Source organism: Xenopus laevis, chromosome 3S (genome assembly GCF_017654675.1).
Source record: "Xenopus laevis strain J_2021 chromosome 3S, Xenopus_laevis_v10.1, whole genome shotgun sequence".
Classification (NCBI taxonomy): domain Eukaryota; kingdom Metazoa; phylum Chordata; class Amphibia; order Anura; family Pipidae; genus Xenopus; species Xenopus laevis.
In genome coordinates, this window is record NC_054376.1 from 2611655 (window position 1) to 2631159 (window position 19505).

The window sequence follows — 19505 nt, forward strand, 5'->3', positions numbered from 1 at the left end:
ATCCCTTATAATACATGAGTGATACTCAGAGTTCCCTGTATAACTCAGCCTGCAGCCTTGTGCCTTTATATGGTCACAGAACAACCCCTCAGTGACTTCTAATATCCTTATCATTTACAGTAGGGGGTACATTATCCCTTATAATACATGAGTGATACTCAGAGTTCCCTGTATAACTCAGCCTGCAGCCTTGTGCCTTTATATGGTCACAGAACAACCCCTCAGTGACTTCTAATATCCTTATCATTTACAGTAGGGGGTACATTATCCCTTATAATACATGAGTGATACTCAGAGTTCCCTGTATAACTCAGCCTGCAGCCTTGTGCCTTTATATGGTCACAGAACAACCCCTCAGTGACTTCTAATATCCTTATCATTTACAGTAGGGGGTACATTATCCCTTATAATACTTGAGTGACACTGACCTGTATATCATTTTCTTCCTTTATACAGTGCATAAGAACCATAGATACATTATAGACCAATCCCATTGCAGGTGCAATCTGTATACCCCTAGTGGCCATAAATATATTGCAGTCTATTTTTCCTATTATTGACCGATGATTGAAAGCTCATGTGCCAAATCCGTTCTCTCTCTATAGCGCTTTTATGTCCAGTTTGTGACCCATTTTTTTCACCATAATAATCTGGAACATACCTGCCACCTTCAAATCGACTAATGAGATCGGAAATCTTCGTAGTCTTTTCCCCTGAGTTGGCGGTGACGTCCTCCATCTTTGGCCGCCCCCTGGGAAAGGTCCGGCTGATGGGAGTTTGGAGTTTTTTAGGAGACGGAGATGATTTCAGAATTTCTGGCTTTGGGGGAACTGTCCCAAACAGAAACACAAAAGGAGCACATTAGTCAATGGCACTTTCCTGTAATGACATCATAGCACAGAACACCCTGATATAATGCCCCCCAATTTCCTCCTAGTTCTGAAAGTTGATGCCCCTCAATCACCTTCTGCAGACACTGCGCAAGGGGAGGGGCAGCACAGACTCCATATACACCTTTGAGCAGAAAGCACTTTTCTATGATGATATCACAGCACACATCACTTTCCTATAATGACATCATAGCACAAGACACTCCCCAACAATGATGCGCAACAGTCGGTCACTTCTTTGTAGGCCGAGGTGGGGCATATAAGTATAATGTATATATAAATTATGGATCTTCTGCCGTCTCATTTAATACCCTGCAGAGCTGCTTCAATACCGGTGCAGCCATAGGAGAAGTGGCGATTTTGAGCCCTGTCCACCCTCTATGACACTGGGCAGATACGCATTCAGCATTTCGGAGGTTTCCGTGGTACAGGGAGTTGTTCGGAGGAAATCCAGCCTCTCCCTTATCCACCTTTCAATAAGGATATAAAAGTAATTGTGTCACATTGAGGAAGATGATGTCAACTGTTAAAGGGCAAGCTAAGCTACACCAGGGCATCATTTGCTAACGAGGGCTCAAGGTGCCATGATCTGCGTCTCATACATATACCAATATTATACTTTATTCAGCAACCTCTCTGGGCAACCAGTATAAAGGAGTGCAGCCTCTATTGTGACATCACTCAAAGCCATGAGCAACGCCTTGTTAATAGTTGAGTCAGCTAATCGCTGAATGCTGATATTTATATACGGACTATACCGGGGTGAATGGGGGCAGTAACCCAAAGGTTCGTGCTGCTTAATTCCGACTTCAGGAAACAGGTTCCCAAGGTGCACCCCAGACCTCCCCGCAGTGAGAGGATGCGCCGTGTATCCTGTGCCGGAGTTTAATGTGGGGCTTGGCCTTTCCAGTTCTCTCTGGGGAGTCGGTTGCGCGGGGAATCTCGGAAGGGACGGGCCCCTGAATTGTCCAGGGAAGGGCCACTAGTCAGCATGTTCCTCCAGGCTCTCCCTTGTTCTTGTTGCACCCGGGGTCACCCTGTGTATGTGCCATTCTCACAGATCAAACACAGACCTGCAGCTCTATAACTACAGAGGGAGCAGACCCTGAGGCTGCACCGGGGCCCCAAATGTATAGGGAGCCCCATGAGGCAATAATTAAGGAGCAATTTCATTGGTAAAACGTCTGCATATGTCCTAAAATGAAATTGCTGTAGGGCCCAGTAATATATGACCTGCTGTGTTATTAAAGGGGAAGTAAATAGGAATATTTTGTACATTCTGGTGGGCAGGATCCAGGACTGCATCTGCTCGTTGATGTGGTCCTCGTCCCAACAGCGGCGATTATGATCCAATGGAGTCCCCGTAGCCCCCCGTTATTCAATATAAAACTGGCGGGGGTCTGAAGCTCTGCATGAATTTAATTAAAGGAGGAAATAACTGCGCTGCTGCCAATATCCCCCAATATTAACCCAGCGCAGATACCGTCGCAACCGTGTAAATTGCTGTAAATAACAATGTCCTTTATTCCAGATTTTTTAATCAAGACTAGCCAAGTGCCAGCCGGGAAGGTGGGGTGTTACATGACAGTTTCTATGGCAGAGCTCCTGCCTCAGATCCTATTGATTATCAGGGAAGAGAGAGTCATTTGGGGCTCATTTATACACACTGGGCAAATTGGCTCCCGGGCAGTAACCCCTGGTAACCAATCAGATAATTGCTTTCAGTGTTCAACCTGCAGCTGACTTAAAAAAAAGCTGATCACTGATTGGTTGCTATGGGTTACTGCCCAGGTGCAAATTTGGCCAGTGTTTATAAATGACCCCCATTATTGTGTCCTCGGCTGCAGATCTATTAACGAGAGCAGACAGACGCGCGGGTCGTTAGCTGGGCAGATTAAACAAGGCGTCATTAATTTATTTCCGCTAATTGGGGAATTTATGATGCAGAAAGCCAACCCATTGATTCACCTGTAGCTCAAGCCCATTGGACAAAACCCAAAATACCTCCTACCTACTCAACTCCTAAGATCAGGGACACTGATAGGGGCCAATGGGATGGCCACAAGCATTAAACAGTCAGTAGTCACGGGGCCCCTTAATACTAAATTATTGGATCCCTCCTCTTTGGGGCCAATTATTATTCTGCTACCTGGTTCCCTTTGATGTTTGGGCAGGGCCAGTGAGACACCGGGAAAAAACCCGGTAGGCCCACGGCTTCCATGGGCCCCTGTTGGCCCAGACCCTCTCCCCTGATTGGCTGGCCCCTAAAGTGTGACACGTCCACCAACAAGTACAGTGGGGACCCAATGAAAAACAAAACTCATCCTCCACGCACTCCACTGCAAGCCCTGTCCCCTGAATCTGTTAACCAGCGGGGTCCTGCTACATTGTTCAGGAGTCAGAAGCAGCAGTGCAGTCATTATAAACCACCAGGCAGATGCTGCATTCAGAAGCAATTACATTTACACATAACAGTGAGAATGTGTAATTGGTGCTCTCTCTGCCCACTTTATTACTCTATTAATTTAGGCTAGAGAATGGCTTTTTTTGTTTCATGGCAGCTTACAAATCCGAGGGCAGCGGCAGCTTCTCTTTCCGCAGAACAGGAAGTGCACCTGGGAAAGTTCCTTAAATGTTTTCTCCCTAATTATTATGGAACAGAATCCATTTATGTAACTCCCTGACTCAACTGACGAGCCATTGGCTGATCAGCAGTGGGAAGTGTTACTGCAGCTCTGGGGTCGTAGGTTCGATTCCGACATGATGCTGAGGGATTTCCCATTTCGGGTCACTTCTAGTCTATAAAATTAGCAGTCTCCCCTTACAGACCCCCTTCCCTGAAATTGGTTTATTCACAGATTAAAGGAAAACTAAAACTCAAAGCACAATTACCTGCGGGCTTCTGCAGCGAAGGGGATTTACTGAGATCCTTCCCCCTCACCCTTCGCTCCTGCTCATTGTGATCCACTAGCCGGTCAGTGCTGCCCAAGATGGGTTTCCAGGCGGGAAGAACTCGGGGACAGTGAACGCTGCTGCCTGCGGAGGAACAGAAATGTCAGGGTCAAAGCAACAAATGCACAGAAATTGTAGATATATTCCTCTCTGTGTGCAGATATCATATATATATATATATATATATATATATATATATATATATATATATATATATATATACACACACACACACACACAGTCTTTGTTAGAGATACTGTCTCTTTAAGACTGTGACTGTACCATGTGACTCTGAGCAGCTTTACCTGTCGCATGTTTCTTATCAGCAGCGCAGTAAGATTAGAAAGTAAATAATTCACTGGACCTGCAACTGGTAACATGGTGTCAGGGTAGAAAAGACATTAGCCCTGAGCTCCCAGCATCCTCCTTGGGACAAAAGTAAAGATAAAAGCATAAAATGTGTGTTATATTGTGTATCTCCCTCAGGGGCCTGATGGTATTGCCTGCATACCTCCCAACATTTTGGAAGTAAAAAGAGGGACAAAAAATGTTTTCGCAAGTAGAACAGCGTCATTTTTGACCACGCCCCTTTCTGTGGCCACACCCCCTAATTACCATGTTCATTTTACAAAATTTGGCAGGTTATGAAAGTTTGAAAATATTTCTCCTTATCTAAACTGTGTTTTTGTGTCTCAAAATTGTTACAAAGTATCTTATTTGCACCTGTTAGCTGTTCTGGGCTCTCTGCTAAAAGCCAATTAAGTGAGAAACTTTGTTTCTTTTTCTGGCTGTTCAGTGCAGAGAAAAGAGGGACTTTCCAGTACAAATGAGGGACTGCGGGTTGAGCTGTCAAAAGAGGGACTGTCCCTCCGAAAAAGGGACAGTTGGGAGGTATGTTGCCTGAGAAAAGGAATGTGGACCTGAAAAACTATGGCACCTCCTCCTCCCATATGTATAAATACAAATATACAGAAGGAATGTTCTGGGCACACAATAAGCTATACCCTCATACTGTACTGTCTAAGGAAATCAATATGGCACCTCCCTCCTCCCATATGTATAAATACAAATATACAGAGAAGGAATGTTCTGGGCACACAATAAGCTATACCCTCATACTGTACTGTCTAAGGGAATCAATATGGCACCTCCTCCTCCCATATGTATAAATACAAATATACAGAGAAGGAATGTTGATGCTTCACTTTATGTATGAGGATATTTTTAACCCTATTGAATTAGAGGAAGTAATAAGCAGTGTGATGTTAAAAATAAAGATTATTGTCTTCCTTTCACAAGTTTGCAGAAACCAATGTTCTTCCATGTCCTGAGTTGTGTCTGCAGTGGTTATTACAGATATGAAGAGCTCGTGGAGTTTTAACCTTGTGAACACCTTGTAGGGGTATTCAGGATATAGTGTTTATATACCTTAGCTTTATAACTATTATATTTACAACTAACAGTGATCACTGTTACATAACGGATACCATAACAAGGAGCTGCTTCTCCCCCACTGGAGATTAATTATCCCTTTCAATACATGAGAGTTCCCTGTATAACTCAGCCTGCAGCCTTGTGCCTTTATATGGTCACAGAACAACCCCTCAGTGACTTCTAATATCCTTATCATTTACAGTAGGGGGTACATTATCCCTTATAATACATGAGTGATACTCAGAGTTCCCTGTATAACTCAGCCTGCAGCCTTGTGCCTTTATATGGTCACAGAACAACCCCTCAGTGACTTCTAATATCCTTATCATTTACAGTAGGGGGTACATTATCCCTTATAATACATGAGTGATACTCAGAGTTCCCTGTATAACTCAGCCTGCAGCCTTGTGTCTTTATATGGTCACAGAACAACCCCTCAGTGACTTCTAATATCCTTATCATTTACAGTAGGGGGTACATTATCCCTTATAATACATGAGTGATACTCAGAATTCCCTGTATAACTCAGCCTGCAGCCTTGTGCCTTTATATGGTCACAGAACAACCCCTCAGTGACTTCTAATATCCTTATCATTTACAGTAGGGGGTACATTATCCCTTATAATACACGAGTGATGCTCAGAGTTCTCTGAATAACTCAGCCTGCAGCTTTGTGCCTTTATATGGTCACAGAACAACCCCTCAGTGACTTCTAATATCCTTATCATTTACAGTAGGGGGTACATTATCCCTTATAATACATGAGTGATACTCAGAGTTCCCTGTATAACTCGGCCTGCAGCCTTGTGTCTTTATATGGTCACAGAACAACCCCTCAGTGACTTCTAATATCCTTATCATTTACAGTAGGGGGTACATTATCCCTTATAATACATGAGTGATACTCAGAGTTCCCTGTATAACTCAGCCTGCAGCCTTGTGCCTTTATATGGTCACAGAACAACCCCTCAGTGACTTCTAATATCCTTATCATTTACAGTAGGGGGTACATTATCCCTTATAATACATGAGTGATACTCAGAGTTCCCTGTATAACTCAGCCTGCAGCCTTGTGCCTTTATATGGTCACAGAACAACCCCTCAGTGACTTCTAATATCCTTATCATTTACAGTAGGGGGTACATTATCCCTTATAATACATGAGTGATACTCAGAGTTCCCTGTATAACTCAGCCTGCAGCCTTGTGTCTTTATATGGTCACAGAACAACCCCTCAGTGACTTCTAATATCCTTATCATTTACAGTAGGGGGTACATTATCCCTTATAATACACGAGTGATGCTCAGAGTTCTCTGAATAACTCAGCCTGCAGCTTTGTGCCTTTATATGGTCACAGAACAACCCCTCAGTGACTTCTAATATCCTTATCATTTACAGTAGGGGGTACATTATCCCTTATAATACATGAGTGATACTCAGAGTTCCCTGTATAACTCGGCCTGCAGCCTTGTGTCTTTATATGGTCACAGAACAACCCCTCAGTGACTTCTAATATCCTTATCATTTACAGTAGGGGGTACATTATCCCTTATAATACATGAGTGATACTCAGAGTTCCCTGTATAACTCAGCCTGCAGCCTTGTGCCTTTATATGGTCACAGAACAACCCCTCAGTGACTTCTAATATCCTTATCATTTACAGTAGGGGGTACATTATCCCTTATAATACATGAGTGATACTCAGAGTTCCCTGTATAACTCAGCCTGCAGCCTTGTGCCTTTATATGGTCACAGAACAACCCCTCAGTGACTTCTAATATCCTTATCATTTACAGTAGGGGGTACATTATCCCTTATAATACATGAGTGATACTCAGAGTTCCCTGTATAACTCAGCCTGCAGCCTTGTGCCTTTATATGGTCACAGAACAACCCCTCAGTGACTTCTAATATCCTTATCATTTACAGTAGGGGGTACATTATCCCTTATAATACATGAGTGATACTCAGAATTCCCTGTATAACTCAGCCTGCAGCCTTGTGCCTTTATATGGTCACAGAACAACCCCTCAGTGACTTCTAATATCCTTATCATTTACAGTAGGGGGTACATTACTGGCTGCATACAATCTAATGACACAGATGAGTGAATGTGAGTTTCTGGTTGTGCAGAGAAAGGGCTGAGAATCCCAATGTAAGTGATAGAAATGCACAAATGTGGCTTCAAAGGAGACGTATTTTTAGCTCCTGAAAATGTTGTTCCAGTCCAGCTGTGCAGGAAAGCCTGGGGCCCAACAAACTCCAGAGAAACAATAAACTGGGGAGCCCATGAAAGAGGGATTTGTTGCCCCCCCTCTCGGATTCTGTAGGAACCAGATGGGGATATGGCAGAGCAATCCGTCGGTTCGAGGGGCTTTTGTTCCGTTCCACGAAGGCTCAGTTTGAGCTGCAGAATTAAATCGAAACATCACGCAGACCCGGAAACCTTTCATAAGTTTGTGGTTGTTTGCACAGGTGGTTGTGGCCCCGGATATTTGCATACACAATATTTTTTATTTAGCCCTATTTTTTTTGTCCATCTTGTTGAGCGAGAGGATCGGATCTACATTTAGCGCTACATTTATTCTTGTGTTTGGCTTTTTCTGACTCTTAAAACACTGTAGCAGAAGTCAGTTCTCCTCCTGCTGGCTTCTGCTACATTGTCTCAGGAGTCAGGACCAGCAGTGCAGAGAATGCAAACAGCCGGTCAGAAACGGCCCCTAAAAGAAGCAATCGCAATGTGTGAAATTAATAGTGTGGCCCTATAAACTAGTGGGGCCCATAAGATAGGGATCTTGGGTCATGAATTAATATGCAAGGATAAAAATAATTGCACAACTACCCCTAGTTCTGGCTTTGCCATTAGCTGTTGGACTACAACTCCCAGCACCCCTAACAGCTTAAAACTCTTCCCCCTTTAAAAGGTGTTCACCTTTAAGTTTACTTTTAGAATGTTACAGAATGTACCAATTCTATGTAACTTTCCAGTTGGTCTTCATTTAAAATAGTTTTTGTATTCTTTGCCTTCTTCTTCTGAGTCATCCCAGATTTCAAACGGAGGTCACTGACCCATATAAAAAAACAAATGCTCTGTAAGGCTACACATGTATTGTTATTGTTACTTGTTATGACTCATCTTTCTATTCAATCCTTACCTATTCATATTCCAGCCTCTTATTCAAATAAATGCACGGTTGCTAGGGCAATTTGGACCCTAGCAACCAGACTGCTGAAATTAAAAATCGAGGAGCTGCTAAATAACTCAAAAACCACAAATAATAAAAAATGAAAACCGATGGCAAATTGGCTCAAAATATCCCTCTCTACGTCCTACTAACAGTTAATTTAAAGGGGAACAACCCCTTTAAGTGTCCGGCAGAGAACAGAGTGAGATAGGGATGGAGACTCTTTCTCTCTGGTGCCCAAATTCTTATTTCAGAATAAACCACAGGGGTGAAATACATGTCAAGGCTTTTTCACTTTGGGGAAATATCGAGGTGCAGCTCTGATCCCTCCAAACGGCTGCAGATTGATCAGTAACAGATCCAAGCTCTCTATTGGGGGATTGAAACTATTAGTTGAGGAGGAAGATTTTTGGCCTGTGGTTCCTCATGACTCGGAAGCCAAAAATCTGAACTGAACTTGGACTCTGAATTAAGCAAAGGCCAAGTAAACTCTGTCCAAGTGGATAATGAGCTCAATACCGAACGCCAGACTTCCAAATCCAACGTTGTTTTAGAGTCTTAGCGTCGTGCCCTGCACCCTATTAAATATATGATGCCCCCTATTTAGTCTGAGTATCTGACTCGACTCCTTAATGTGTTATAAGAATGCCGAGATGGATAATGTCTTTGCAGCAGTGCCATATTCCACTGATGTCAACTGAGCTTTGTCTCCATTCCTGATTTCTTCTACATGCGCCACCTAGTGGTAGAACATCAAAACCAATGATAATATTCATAAAGCTTTATGTGATTCCAGATTTCTAGATCTCTATCTGTCTCCGTGTAAAACGTTTTTTTTACTGTGATCCTTATTAATTGGTTAAAGACCCGGGGGGTGAATATTGGGCCAATAAATAGTTGCATAGTTGAGAATAAAGGGAAACTGGGATACATGCACCAGCAAGGAATGCGGCAAACAATGCGACATTGTGTCGAAGGCAGAAGTGAAAAAAACATTTTAAAGAGACAAGTCGTTTAGCAGCCCTGCGCTTTCTCTCGCTGACATTTTCTTCTGACGAGTTTCCTCTCTCTTTGTTACTGTTCTGGTGGATTTGTTCCAACTTCCCTGCGTCCAGCAAGTGCAGAAGGATAAAATAATATGTAGGATAAAAAAGTAAAATAAAGAAACATCATTCATCCACACGACTGGGCGGCTAAAGGCCTTGGGCTTGTTAAAGGGGAAGCTCACCTTGACAGAGGGTATTGAAAAGCCCAGATGGGGGGACCCCATGACTGAGGAAGAGAGAGAGAGAGGTTCCTACGATTGAGGCAGTTAGAACTAGATAGTAGCTGGGATGCCGCAAGTACAGGGGACCCCAAATGTAGGAGTGAAGCCCTAAGAGGACCCCAAAATAACTTATGCGTTATTGTAAAGCCAAGTGAGGGGTGTTGGGAACCCCCTGTTGACAAAAGTATTATAAGACTTTTTCCTCTTGATTTCTCATCAGTGTGAAAAATAAACACTTCCTTGTCCCATTTTCTTTTCCAGTTAGCGGAACCGTAAAGGGATCTGAGATTCTTTCACTTTCCAAAATATGTTTTGTAGCCAATAATAGCCTGCCCCCCCCCCTTTCTGTAAAAGTCACTGTGGGGTTGTTCTGTGACCATATAAAGACACAAGGCTGCAGGCTGAGTTATACAGGGAACTCTGAGTATCACTCATGTATTATAAGGGATAATGTACCCCCTACTGTAAATGATAAGGATATTAGAAGTCACTGAGGGGTTGTTCTGTGACCATATAAAGGCACAAGGCTGCAGGCTGAGTTATACAGGGAACTCTGAGTATCACTCATGTATTATAAGGGATAATGTACCCCCTACTGTAAATGATAAGGATATTAGAAGTCACTGAGGGGTTGTTCTGTGACCATATAAAGGCACAAGGCTGCAGGCTGAGTTATAGAGGGAACTCTGGGTATCACTCATGTATTATAAGGGATAATGTACCCCCTACTGTAAATGATAAGGATATTAGAAGTCACTGAGGGGTTGTTCTGTGACCATATAAAGACACAAGGCTGCAGGCTGAGTTATACAGGGAACTCTGAGTATCACTCATGTATTATAAGGGATAATGTACCCCCTACTGTAAATGATAAGGATATTAGAAGTCACTGAGGGGTTGTTCTGTGACCATATAAAGGCACAAGGCTGCAGGCTGAGTTATACAGGGAGCTCTGAGTATCACTCATAAGGGATAATGTACCCCCTACTGTAAATGATAAGGATATTAGAAGTCCTACATACTGACTGCAAGTCTTAGGGTGGGGGAACACGTGGCAATTCTGAGTTGATTCTGTGCCCCCACCCTTAAGTCTCACGGTGAGATTATTGGGGGGGGTAGAGCAAATCACATCCACTATTCTTAACTGTCATTAGCATTACTGAGACCTTTAGCACAGCAGCCAGTCAAGGCTTTTTGTCACCATTAGGATTTTGGGAAAGGTGAAACAGTTGAAAGGAAGAAGACTTCCAAAACATCAAAAATCGGTTTTGTTGTAAAGACTTTTTGATAACTTATCCCCTGGTGATAGTTTCCAATTCATTTGTACAGACCCCCTCCACCTTCCCTACTGTCTCCATCTTGCTCTACTATCTCCGTCTTGCTCTACTATCTCCATCTTGCTCGACTGTCTCCATCTTGCTCGACTGTCTCCATCTTGCCCTACTGTCTCCATCTTGCTCTACTGTCTCCATCTTGTCCTACTGTCTCCATCTTGCTCTACTGTCTCCGTCTTGTCCTACTATCTCCATCTTGCTCTACTATCTCCATCTTGCTCGACTGTCTCCATCTTGCTCTACTGTCTCCATCTTGCTCTACTTGCTCTACGGTCTCCATCTTGCTCTACTGTCTCCATCTTGCTCTACTGTCTCCATCTTGCTCTACTTGCTCTACTGTCTCCATCTTGCTCTACTGTCTCCATCTTGCTCTACTTGCTCTACTGTCTCCATCTTGCTCTACTGTCTCCATCTTGTTCTACTGTCTCCATCTTGTCCTACTGTCTCCGTCTTGCTCGACTGTTTCCATCTTGCTCGACTGTCTCCATCTTACTTTACTGTCTCCATCTTGTCCTACTGTCTCCATCTTGTCCTACTGTCTCCATCTTGCTCTACTATCTCCATCTTGCTCGACTGTCTCCATCTTGCTCTACTGTCTCCATCTTGCTCTACTTGCTCTACGGTCTCCATCTTGCTCTACTGTCTCCATCTTGCTCTACTGTCTCCATCTTGCTCTACTTGCTCTACTGTCTCCATCTTGCTCTACTGTCTCCATCTTGCTCTACTGTCTCCATCTTGCTCTACTTGCTCTACTGTCTCCATCTTGCTCTACTGTCTCCATCTTGTTCTACTGTCTCCATCTTGTCCTACTGTCTCCGTCTTGCTCGACTGTTTCCATCTTGCTCGACTGTCTCCATCTTACTTTACTGTCTCCATCTTGCCCTACTGTCTTCATCTTGCCCTACTGTCTCCATCTTGCCCTACTGTCTCCATCTTGTCCTACTGTCTCCATCTTGTCCTACTGTCTCCAGCTTGCCCTACTGTCTCCATCTTGCCTTAGCCTCTCCATCTTTCTCTTCCATCTCTATCTTTTTTAGCTAATAAGAGATTCGTTATTAATTCTGATAATATGGCAGATGTACTCAGCGCTGTACACAGACTGTTCCCCATGCTGAATCCCTGCCCAGTAATATGTGTTGCCAGAAGCACAAAGCTCTTCGTCACAAAAACCAATCACAGAAATGAAGCCAAATTCTATAAGACAGTGTTTAGTCCCCAAGCCCAGGAGAAACCAATTATAATCCTCAAAGGGGACATTACAGGGACCTCGTTTTACTAAAGTAATTTCCCTATACTACTGTCATCAATTGAAGGAGTTCTTTGTCTTTAAATTAACTGTCAGTATGATGTAGAGAGGGATATTCTGAGACCATTTGCAATTGGTTTTCATTTTTTATTATTTGTGTTTTTTTTAGTTATTTAGCTTTTTATTCAACAGCTCTCCAGTTTGCAATTTCAGCCATTTGGTTGCTAGGGTCCAAATTCCCCTAGCAACCATGCACTGATTTGAATAAGAGGCTGGAATATGAATAGGAGAGGCCTGAATAGAAAGATGAGGAATAAAAAGTAACAATAACAAAGAAACGGTAGCCTTGTGGAGCATTTGTCTTTTTAAGATGGGTCAGCGACCCTTCTATTTGAAAGCTGGAAAGAGTCAGCAATCTGGTTGCTAGTATCCAAATAATCCTAGCAACCATGCATTAATTTGAATAAGAGACTCGAATATGAATAGGAGAGGACTGAATAGAAAGATAAGGAATAAAAAGTAGCAATAACAATACATTTGTAGCCTTACAGAGCATTTGTTTTTTAAATGGGGTCAGTGACCCCTATTTGAAAGGTGGAAAGAGTCAGAAGAAGAAGGCAAATCATTCAAAAGCTATAAAAAAAGAGATAATAAAGACCAAATGAAAAGATGCTTAGAATTGGCCATTCTATAACATAATAAAAGTGAACTTAAAGGGAAACAACCCCTTTAAGGCTGTAAGCTCCCAGTTCAACGTATTTACGGGCAGCCCAGACATTGGTTTAAACTGGTTTCCTATCAGTTACACAGGCTGCAATAATCTGGTGCGTGTTAAAGGACAACTAACCCTTTCCTTTGTGTTACTATTCACTATAGGAAACACACACACAAAAAAAGCAATAAATTGTTCAGAGCTTCCTGTGCCTCATTTGATGGATTCATTACAGACGTGGGAGCTGCCATGCCGAGGGCCCGATAGTAAATAGCATCCATACATTCCTATAAAAAATGCGCCCCTAGTGGACACAAACAGAAAGGACTCTTGAATAAAGCAGCTTAGAGGCCCTGTGACTTAATGCTGAAAAATGATTGTGTCAAATACAAAATATAATATAACTTCTGTGCATTTATTGACAGGGGCCTACTGATGCTTGGAGGGGGCCCCACCCCTGAATGGATTCACCTGCTAAATGTTCCAACAAGGAAACTTTACAACAAGGAAAACTTGCTTTGAAATCTCAGTAACAAACAGCAAATAAAGTATCAGCTATTGGATTCTGATATTCTGTATCTGTGGCTGCCGCTGCGCTTCTCTGAGCCCACTGTGCTCACAATCTATTAGTAACCAACCCCCTCCAGCCCAGCAGAAAGGGGCCCTTACCTGAGCCAGGTGCCAAACTGTTCCTGTGCATCGGGGAGCCAAGTTGCACTTAGATTGTCAGACATAAAACCTCCCCAAGATCCAGGAACCAGGGGCTTGGGAAAAGCAAAAGCGAATGCAGGTATTTCGCCGTAGACTTTGCTCGGAGCTCACATTCTGCTCTCACACTGTCTCTTCTACTGACCAAAACAATTCAGGCGCTGTCACTTCTCCTCCTCCTCCTCCTCCTCCTCTTCACTTTAGGTCACTAAACTTCCTCCCCAGCAGCAGCGCAACCCCCCCCTGCAACAAGTGTGTCTGTGTGTGTTTTAGTGAGTGTATGTGAGTGAGTGTGAGTGAGTGTGTGAGAGTGTGAGTGTGTGAGTGAGTTTGTGAGTGAGTGTTTGAGTGTGTGTGTGAGTGTGTGTGTGTGAGTGTGTGTGTGTGAGTGTGTGTGTTTGAGTGAGTGTGAGTGTGTGTGAGTGAGTTTGAGTGTGAGTGAGCGTGAGTGTGTGTTTGAGTGTGTGTGAGTGTGTTTGAGTGTGAGTGTATGTGTGTGTGAGAGAGTGAGTGTGTGTTTCAGTGTGAGTGTGTGTGTGAGAGTCAGTGTGTGTGTTTGAGCATGAGTGGGTGTGAGTGTGTGTCTTAGTGTGAGTGTGTGTGAGTGTGTTTGAGAGTGAGTGTGTGTGTGAGAGAGTGAGTGTGTGTTTGAGTGTGTGAGTGTGTGAGAGTCAGTGTGTGTGTTTGAGCATGAGTGAGTATGAGTGTGTGATTGTGAGTGTGTGTATGTGAGAGAGTGAGTGTGTGTGTGTGTCTGAGTGTGAGTGTGTGTGTAGTCACTTGTCATATTGTTTAAATATGGGGCTGTGACAGACGGGTTGGGTGGTGGTTAACTTATCCCATAACAAATAGAAGTATATAAACCCTCACGTACTGCAGGGTGAATGAGAAAGTCATAGGCATATTTGCATGGCTGCATAGAAGCAAACACAGTCTGCAGCTGGATTCCCAGGGTGGAGGAGGGGCTGTACCTGTGCTGGATAATAGTCTATTACAGGGATCCCCAACCTTTTTCACCTGTGAGCCACATTCATATGTAAGAAGGGTTGGGGAGCAACATAAGCATGGGACTAGTTCCTGAGGATGCCAACGAAGGACTGTGATTGGCTACTGGTAGTCCCTATGTGGACTGGCAGCCTATAGGAGACTCTGTTTGGCAGTACAACTGTTCTTTATACAACCAAAACTTGCCTCCAAGCCTGGAATTAAAAAATAATCACCTGCTTTGAGGCCACTGGGAACAACACCCAAGGGGTTGGAGAGCAACAAGTTACTCACGAGCTACTGGTTGGGGATCACTGGTCTATCAGATAAGGCAAGAAGGTGCCAGGTGGGGGTTAGGAGTAGTGCATCAGTTATTATGGGGTCCCATACTAGTAAGTCAGTAGGACCAGTGGTGTAACTGGATATTACTGGGCCCCACAGCAAATTCTTTTTCAGGCCCCCAAAATGTCTAGAGGTTGACTTGTTTTATCAATATTTTGAAACTGTATATGAATTGGGGCCTCATGGGTCCCCCCTATACCTCATGGGCCCCCCGGCAGCGGCAGAGTCTGCTTCCTCTGTAGTTACCCCCCTGAGCACGACCTTTCCCCAGGGGACCCCCGATATTAGTCGACTGGTCACTGCCAACAATTTTATACATTTTTTTAATGCCCTTCACATATGTCATAACCCCACCCATATTATTCTTGAACTGCCCCATATCAGCCCTTTTTGTTACCTTGGAACTGCACCTACTTGTCTCTTGGGCCCCTCCCTCTGTCTCTTGGGCACCTCCCCCTGTCTCTTGGGCTCCTCCTCCTGTCTCTTGGGCACCTCCCCCTGTCTCTTGGGCTCCTCCTCCTGTCTCTTGGGTACCTCCCCCTGTCTCTTGGGCTCCTCCTCCTGTCTCTTGGGTACCTCCCCCTGTCTCTTGGGCTCCTCCTCCTGTCTCTTGGGCCCCACCCTCTGTCTCTTGGGCTCCTCCTCCTGTCTCTTAGGCACCTCCCCCTGTCTCGTGGGCTCCTCCTCCTGTCTCTTGGGCACCTCCCCCTGTATCTTGGGCTCCTCCTCCTGTCTCTTGGGTACCTTCCCCTGTCTCTTGGGCTCCTCCTCCTCTCTTGGGCCCCACCCTCTGTCTCTTGGGCTCCTCCTCCTGTCTCTTAGGCACCTCCCCCTGTCTCTTGGGCTCCTCCTCCTGTCTCTTGGGCACCTCCCCCCTGTATCTTGGGCTCGTCCTCCTGTCTCTTGGGCCCCTCCTCCTGTCTCTTGGCCTCCACCCTCTGTCTCTTGGGCTCCTCCTCCTGTCTCTTGGGCCCCACTCTCTGTCTCTAGGGCTCCTCCTCCTGTCTCTTGGGCTCCTTCTCCTGTCTCTTGGGCCCCACTCTCTGTCTCTAGGGCTCCTCCTCCGGTCTCTTGGGCCCCTCCTCCTGTCTCTTGGGCCACACCCTCTGTCTCTTGGGCTCCTCCCCCTGTCTCTTGGGCTCCTCCTCCTGTCTCTTGGGTTCTCCCCCGTCTCTTGGGCTCCTCCTCTTGTCTCTTGGGCCACACCCTCTGTCTCTTGGGCTCCTCCCCCTGTCTCTTGGGCTCCTCCTCCTGTCTCTTGGGCTCAGGGCTTTCAAATGGGGGGTCACTGACCCCATCTAAAAACAAATGTAGTGTACTGCTCCAAATGTATTGTTATTGCTCATCTTACTATTCCTGCCTTGCCTTTTCATAATTCATGTGTCTTAATCACATCAGTGCATGGTTGCTAGGGTAAATTGGACCCTAGAAACCAGATAGCCGAATTGCAAACTGGAGAATAAAAAGCTAAATAAGTCAAAAACCACAAATAATAAAAAATGAAAACCAATTACAAATTGTCTCAGAATATCCCTCTCTACATCATACTAACAGTTAATTTAAAGGGGAACAACCCCTTTAAGAAGCTTCTCACTTTATGGAAGTCAAACAGTGAACCTAAAGCTTTTATGATATTCACTTACTATGTAAATGCAACGCAGGGAAATCACTGGCAATAAACCCGGAAACCTTTTATAAAAATGTACTGATTGCTACAAATTTGCACAGCGACTCCTGCAGCAAAAACATGAAATTGCCTTAAATCCTTATTTGTGCCTTAATGGGAAAAATTATTCTTAACAACTTCCCAATATCCAATATCCATTCATTCCTCATTCTCACTGGGTTTATAGTTCTGTGTAACTGTCATTGTGTCTGTCCCTTTCTCTGCACTGCTGCTTCTGACTCCTGATACAACTTCCCAATATCCATTCATTCCTCATTCTCACTGGGTTTATAGTTCTGTGTAACTGTCATTGTGTCTGTCCCTTTCTCTTCTCTGCACTGCTGCCTCTGACTCCTGATGCAACTTCCCAATATCCATTCATTCCTCATTCTCACTGGGTTTATAGTTCTGTGTAACTATCATTGTGTCTGTCCCTTTCTCTTCTCTGCACTGCTGCTTCTGACTCCTGATACAACTTCCCAATATCCATTCATTCCTCATTCTCACTGGGTTTATAGTTCTGTGTAACTGTCATTGTGTCTGTCCCTTTCTCTTCTCTGCACTGCTGCTTGTGACTCCTGATACAACTTCCCAATATCCATTCATTCCTCATTCTCACTGGGTTTATAGTTCTGTGTAACTGTCATTGTGTCTGTCCCTTTCTCTTCTCTGCACTGCTGCTTCTGACTCCTGATACAACTTCCCAATATCCATTCATTCCTCATTCTCACTGGGTTTATAGTTCTGTGTAACTGTCATTGTGTCTGTCTCTTCTCTGCACTGCTGCCTCTGACTCCTGATACAACTTCCCAATATCCATTCATTCCTCATTCTCACTGGGTTTATAGTTCTGTGTAAACTGTCATTGTGTCTGTCCCTTTCTCTGCACTGCTGCCTCTGACTCCTGATACAACTTCCCAATATCCATTCATTCCTCATTCTCACTGGGTTTTATAGTTCTGTGTAACTGTCATTGTGTCTGTCCCTTTCTCTTCTCTGCACTGCTGGTTCTGACTCCTGATACAACTTCCCAATATCCATTCATTCCTCATTCTCACTGGGTTTATAGTTCTGTGTAACTGTCATTGTGTCTGTCCCTTTCTCTTCTCTGCACTGCTGCTTCTGACTCCTGATACAACTTCCCAATATCCATTCATTCCTCATTCTCACTGGGTTTATAGTTCTGTGTAACTGTCATTGTGTCTGTCCCTTTCTCTTCTCTGCACTGCTGCTTCTGACTCCTGATACAACTTCCCAATATCCATTCATTCCTCATTCTCACTGGGTTTATAGTTCTGTGTAACTGTCATTGTGTCTGTCCCTTTCTCTTCTCTGCACTGCTGCTTCTGACTCCTGATACAACTTCCCAATATCCATTCATTCCTCATTCTCACTGGGTTTATAGTTCTGTGTAACTGTCATTGTGTCTGTCCCTTTCTCTGCACTGCTGCCTCTGACTCCTGATACAACTTCCCAATATCCATTCATTCCTCATTCTCACTGGGTTTATAGTTCTGTGTAACTGTCATTGTGTCTGTCCCTTTCTCTTCTCTGCACTGCTGCTTCTGACTCCTGATACAACTTCCCAATATCCATTCATTCCTCATTCTCACTGGGTTTATAGTTCTGTGTAACTGTCATTGTGTCTGTCCCTTTCTCTTCTCTGCACTGCTGCTTCTGACTCCTGATACAACTTCCCAATATCCATTCATTCCTCATTCTCACTGGGTTTATAGTTCTGTGTAACTGTCATTGTGTCTGTCCCTTTCTCTGTTATTGCTTTTGTCTGTCTGTCTGAAAATGCAGAATGAACAGGGAAACTGCTTACAATTCCATTTTCTTTCAGTAGGCAAAACTGTTGTTGGGTGTTGTTCCCCTTTACACGTTACTGATGGTTTTTGGGCCCACGTTCTGATGACCACATCTTATTAAATCAATGTATTTCAAGGCAAGACACTGGGAAAAACACATTTCTGTGAGACAAAGTCATTATTCCAGAGTGAATTTAAAATTTCTGTGTTTCAAGCTTTTAGGACAAATCGATTGGCCGAGACCCAAAATCACACCCAGTGCAAATACATGTAATATATATTTGTGATCTACCACCTATAGTTACAGGGGCCCCAAACTAATTCTGCTGGGGGCCCAGTAACTACTAGTGATGAACCTATGAGGAGGAGGGATACAGTGTTGCCTGTAATATCCTAAATTATTATAGCACCTGTCACTGAACAGCAACTGGGCCATTAGTGGGATCTGTCAGATAATCCCTCAGTCTCCTAAATCCAGAAGAGACGTCTCTCTTACTCAGCGGCTGGTGCTTCTGGCAGGTGTATGATAATAATTTTATAATGCAGAGACCGACTTCATAGCCAAGGAATGTTCTGGGCACACAATAAGCTATACCCTCATACTGTACTGTCTAAGGGAATCAATATGGCACCTCCCTCCTCCCATATGTATAAATACAAATATACAGAGAAGGAACGTTCTGGGCACACAATAAGCTATACCCTCATACTGTACTGTCTAAGGGAATCAATATGGCACCTCCTCCTCCCATATGTATAAATACAAATATACAGAGAAGGAATGTTCTGGGCACACAATAAGCTATACCCTCATACTGTACTGTCTAAGGGAATCAATATGGCACCTCCTCCTCCCATATGTATAAATACAAATATACAGAGAAGGAATGCTCTGGCAGACAATAAGCTATACCCTCATACTGTACTGTCTAAGGGAATCAATATGGCACCTCCTCCTCCCATATGTATAAA

The 19505-nt window shown here is 44.0% G+C and overlaps 1 protein-coding gene across 5 annotated transcripts in view; it reads right to left on the reverse strand.

The window, feature by feature from the left end:
• Positions 1-19505, reverse strand: part of fgd4.S (FYVE, RhoGEF and PH domain containing 4 S homeolog) — a 59236-nt gene that overhangs the window by 14226 nt on the left and 25505 nt on the right. For 4 of the 5 annotated variants that reach the window (XM_018254758.2, XM_018254759.2, XM_041587865.1 and 1 more), the window contains exons 2-3: positions 3783-3926; positions 662-830 (exon numbers count right to left, since the gene is read on the reverse strand). In XM_018254758.2, coding sequence (XP_018110247.1) covers positions 662-830; positions 3783-3926 — 313 coding nt within the window. Of the gene's footprint in view, positions 1-661; positions 831-3782; positions 3927-13691; positions 13927-19505 lie in introns of those variants that run through there. The other variant, XM_018254760.2, reaches the window with a different exon arrangement.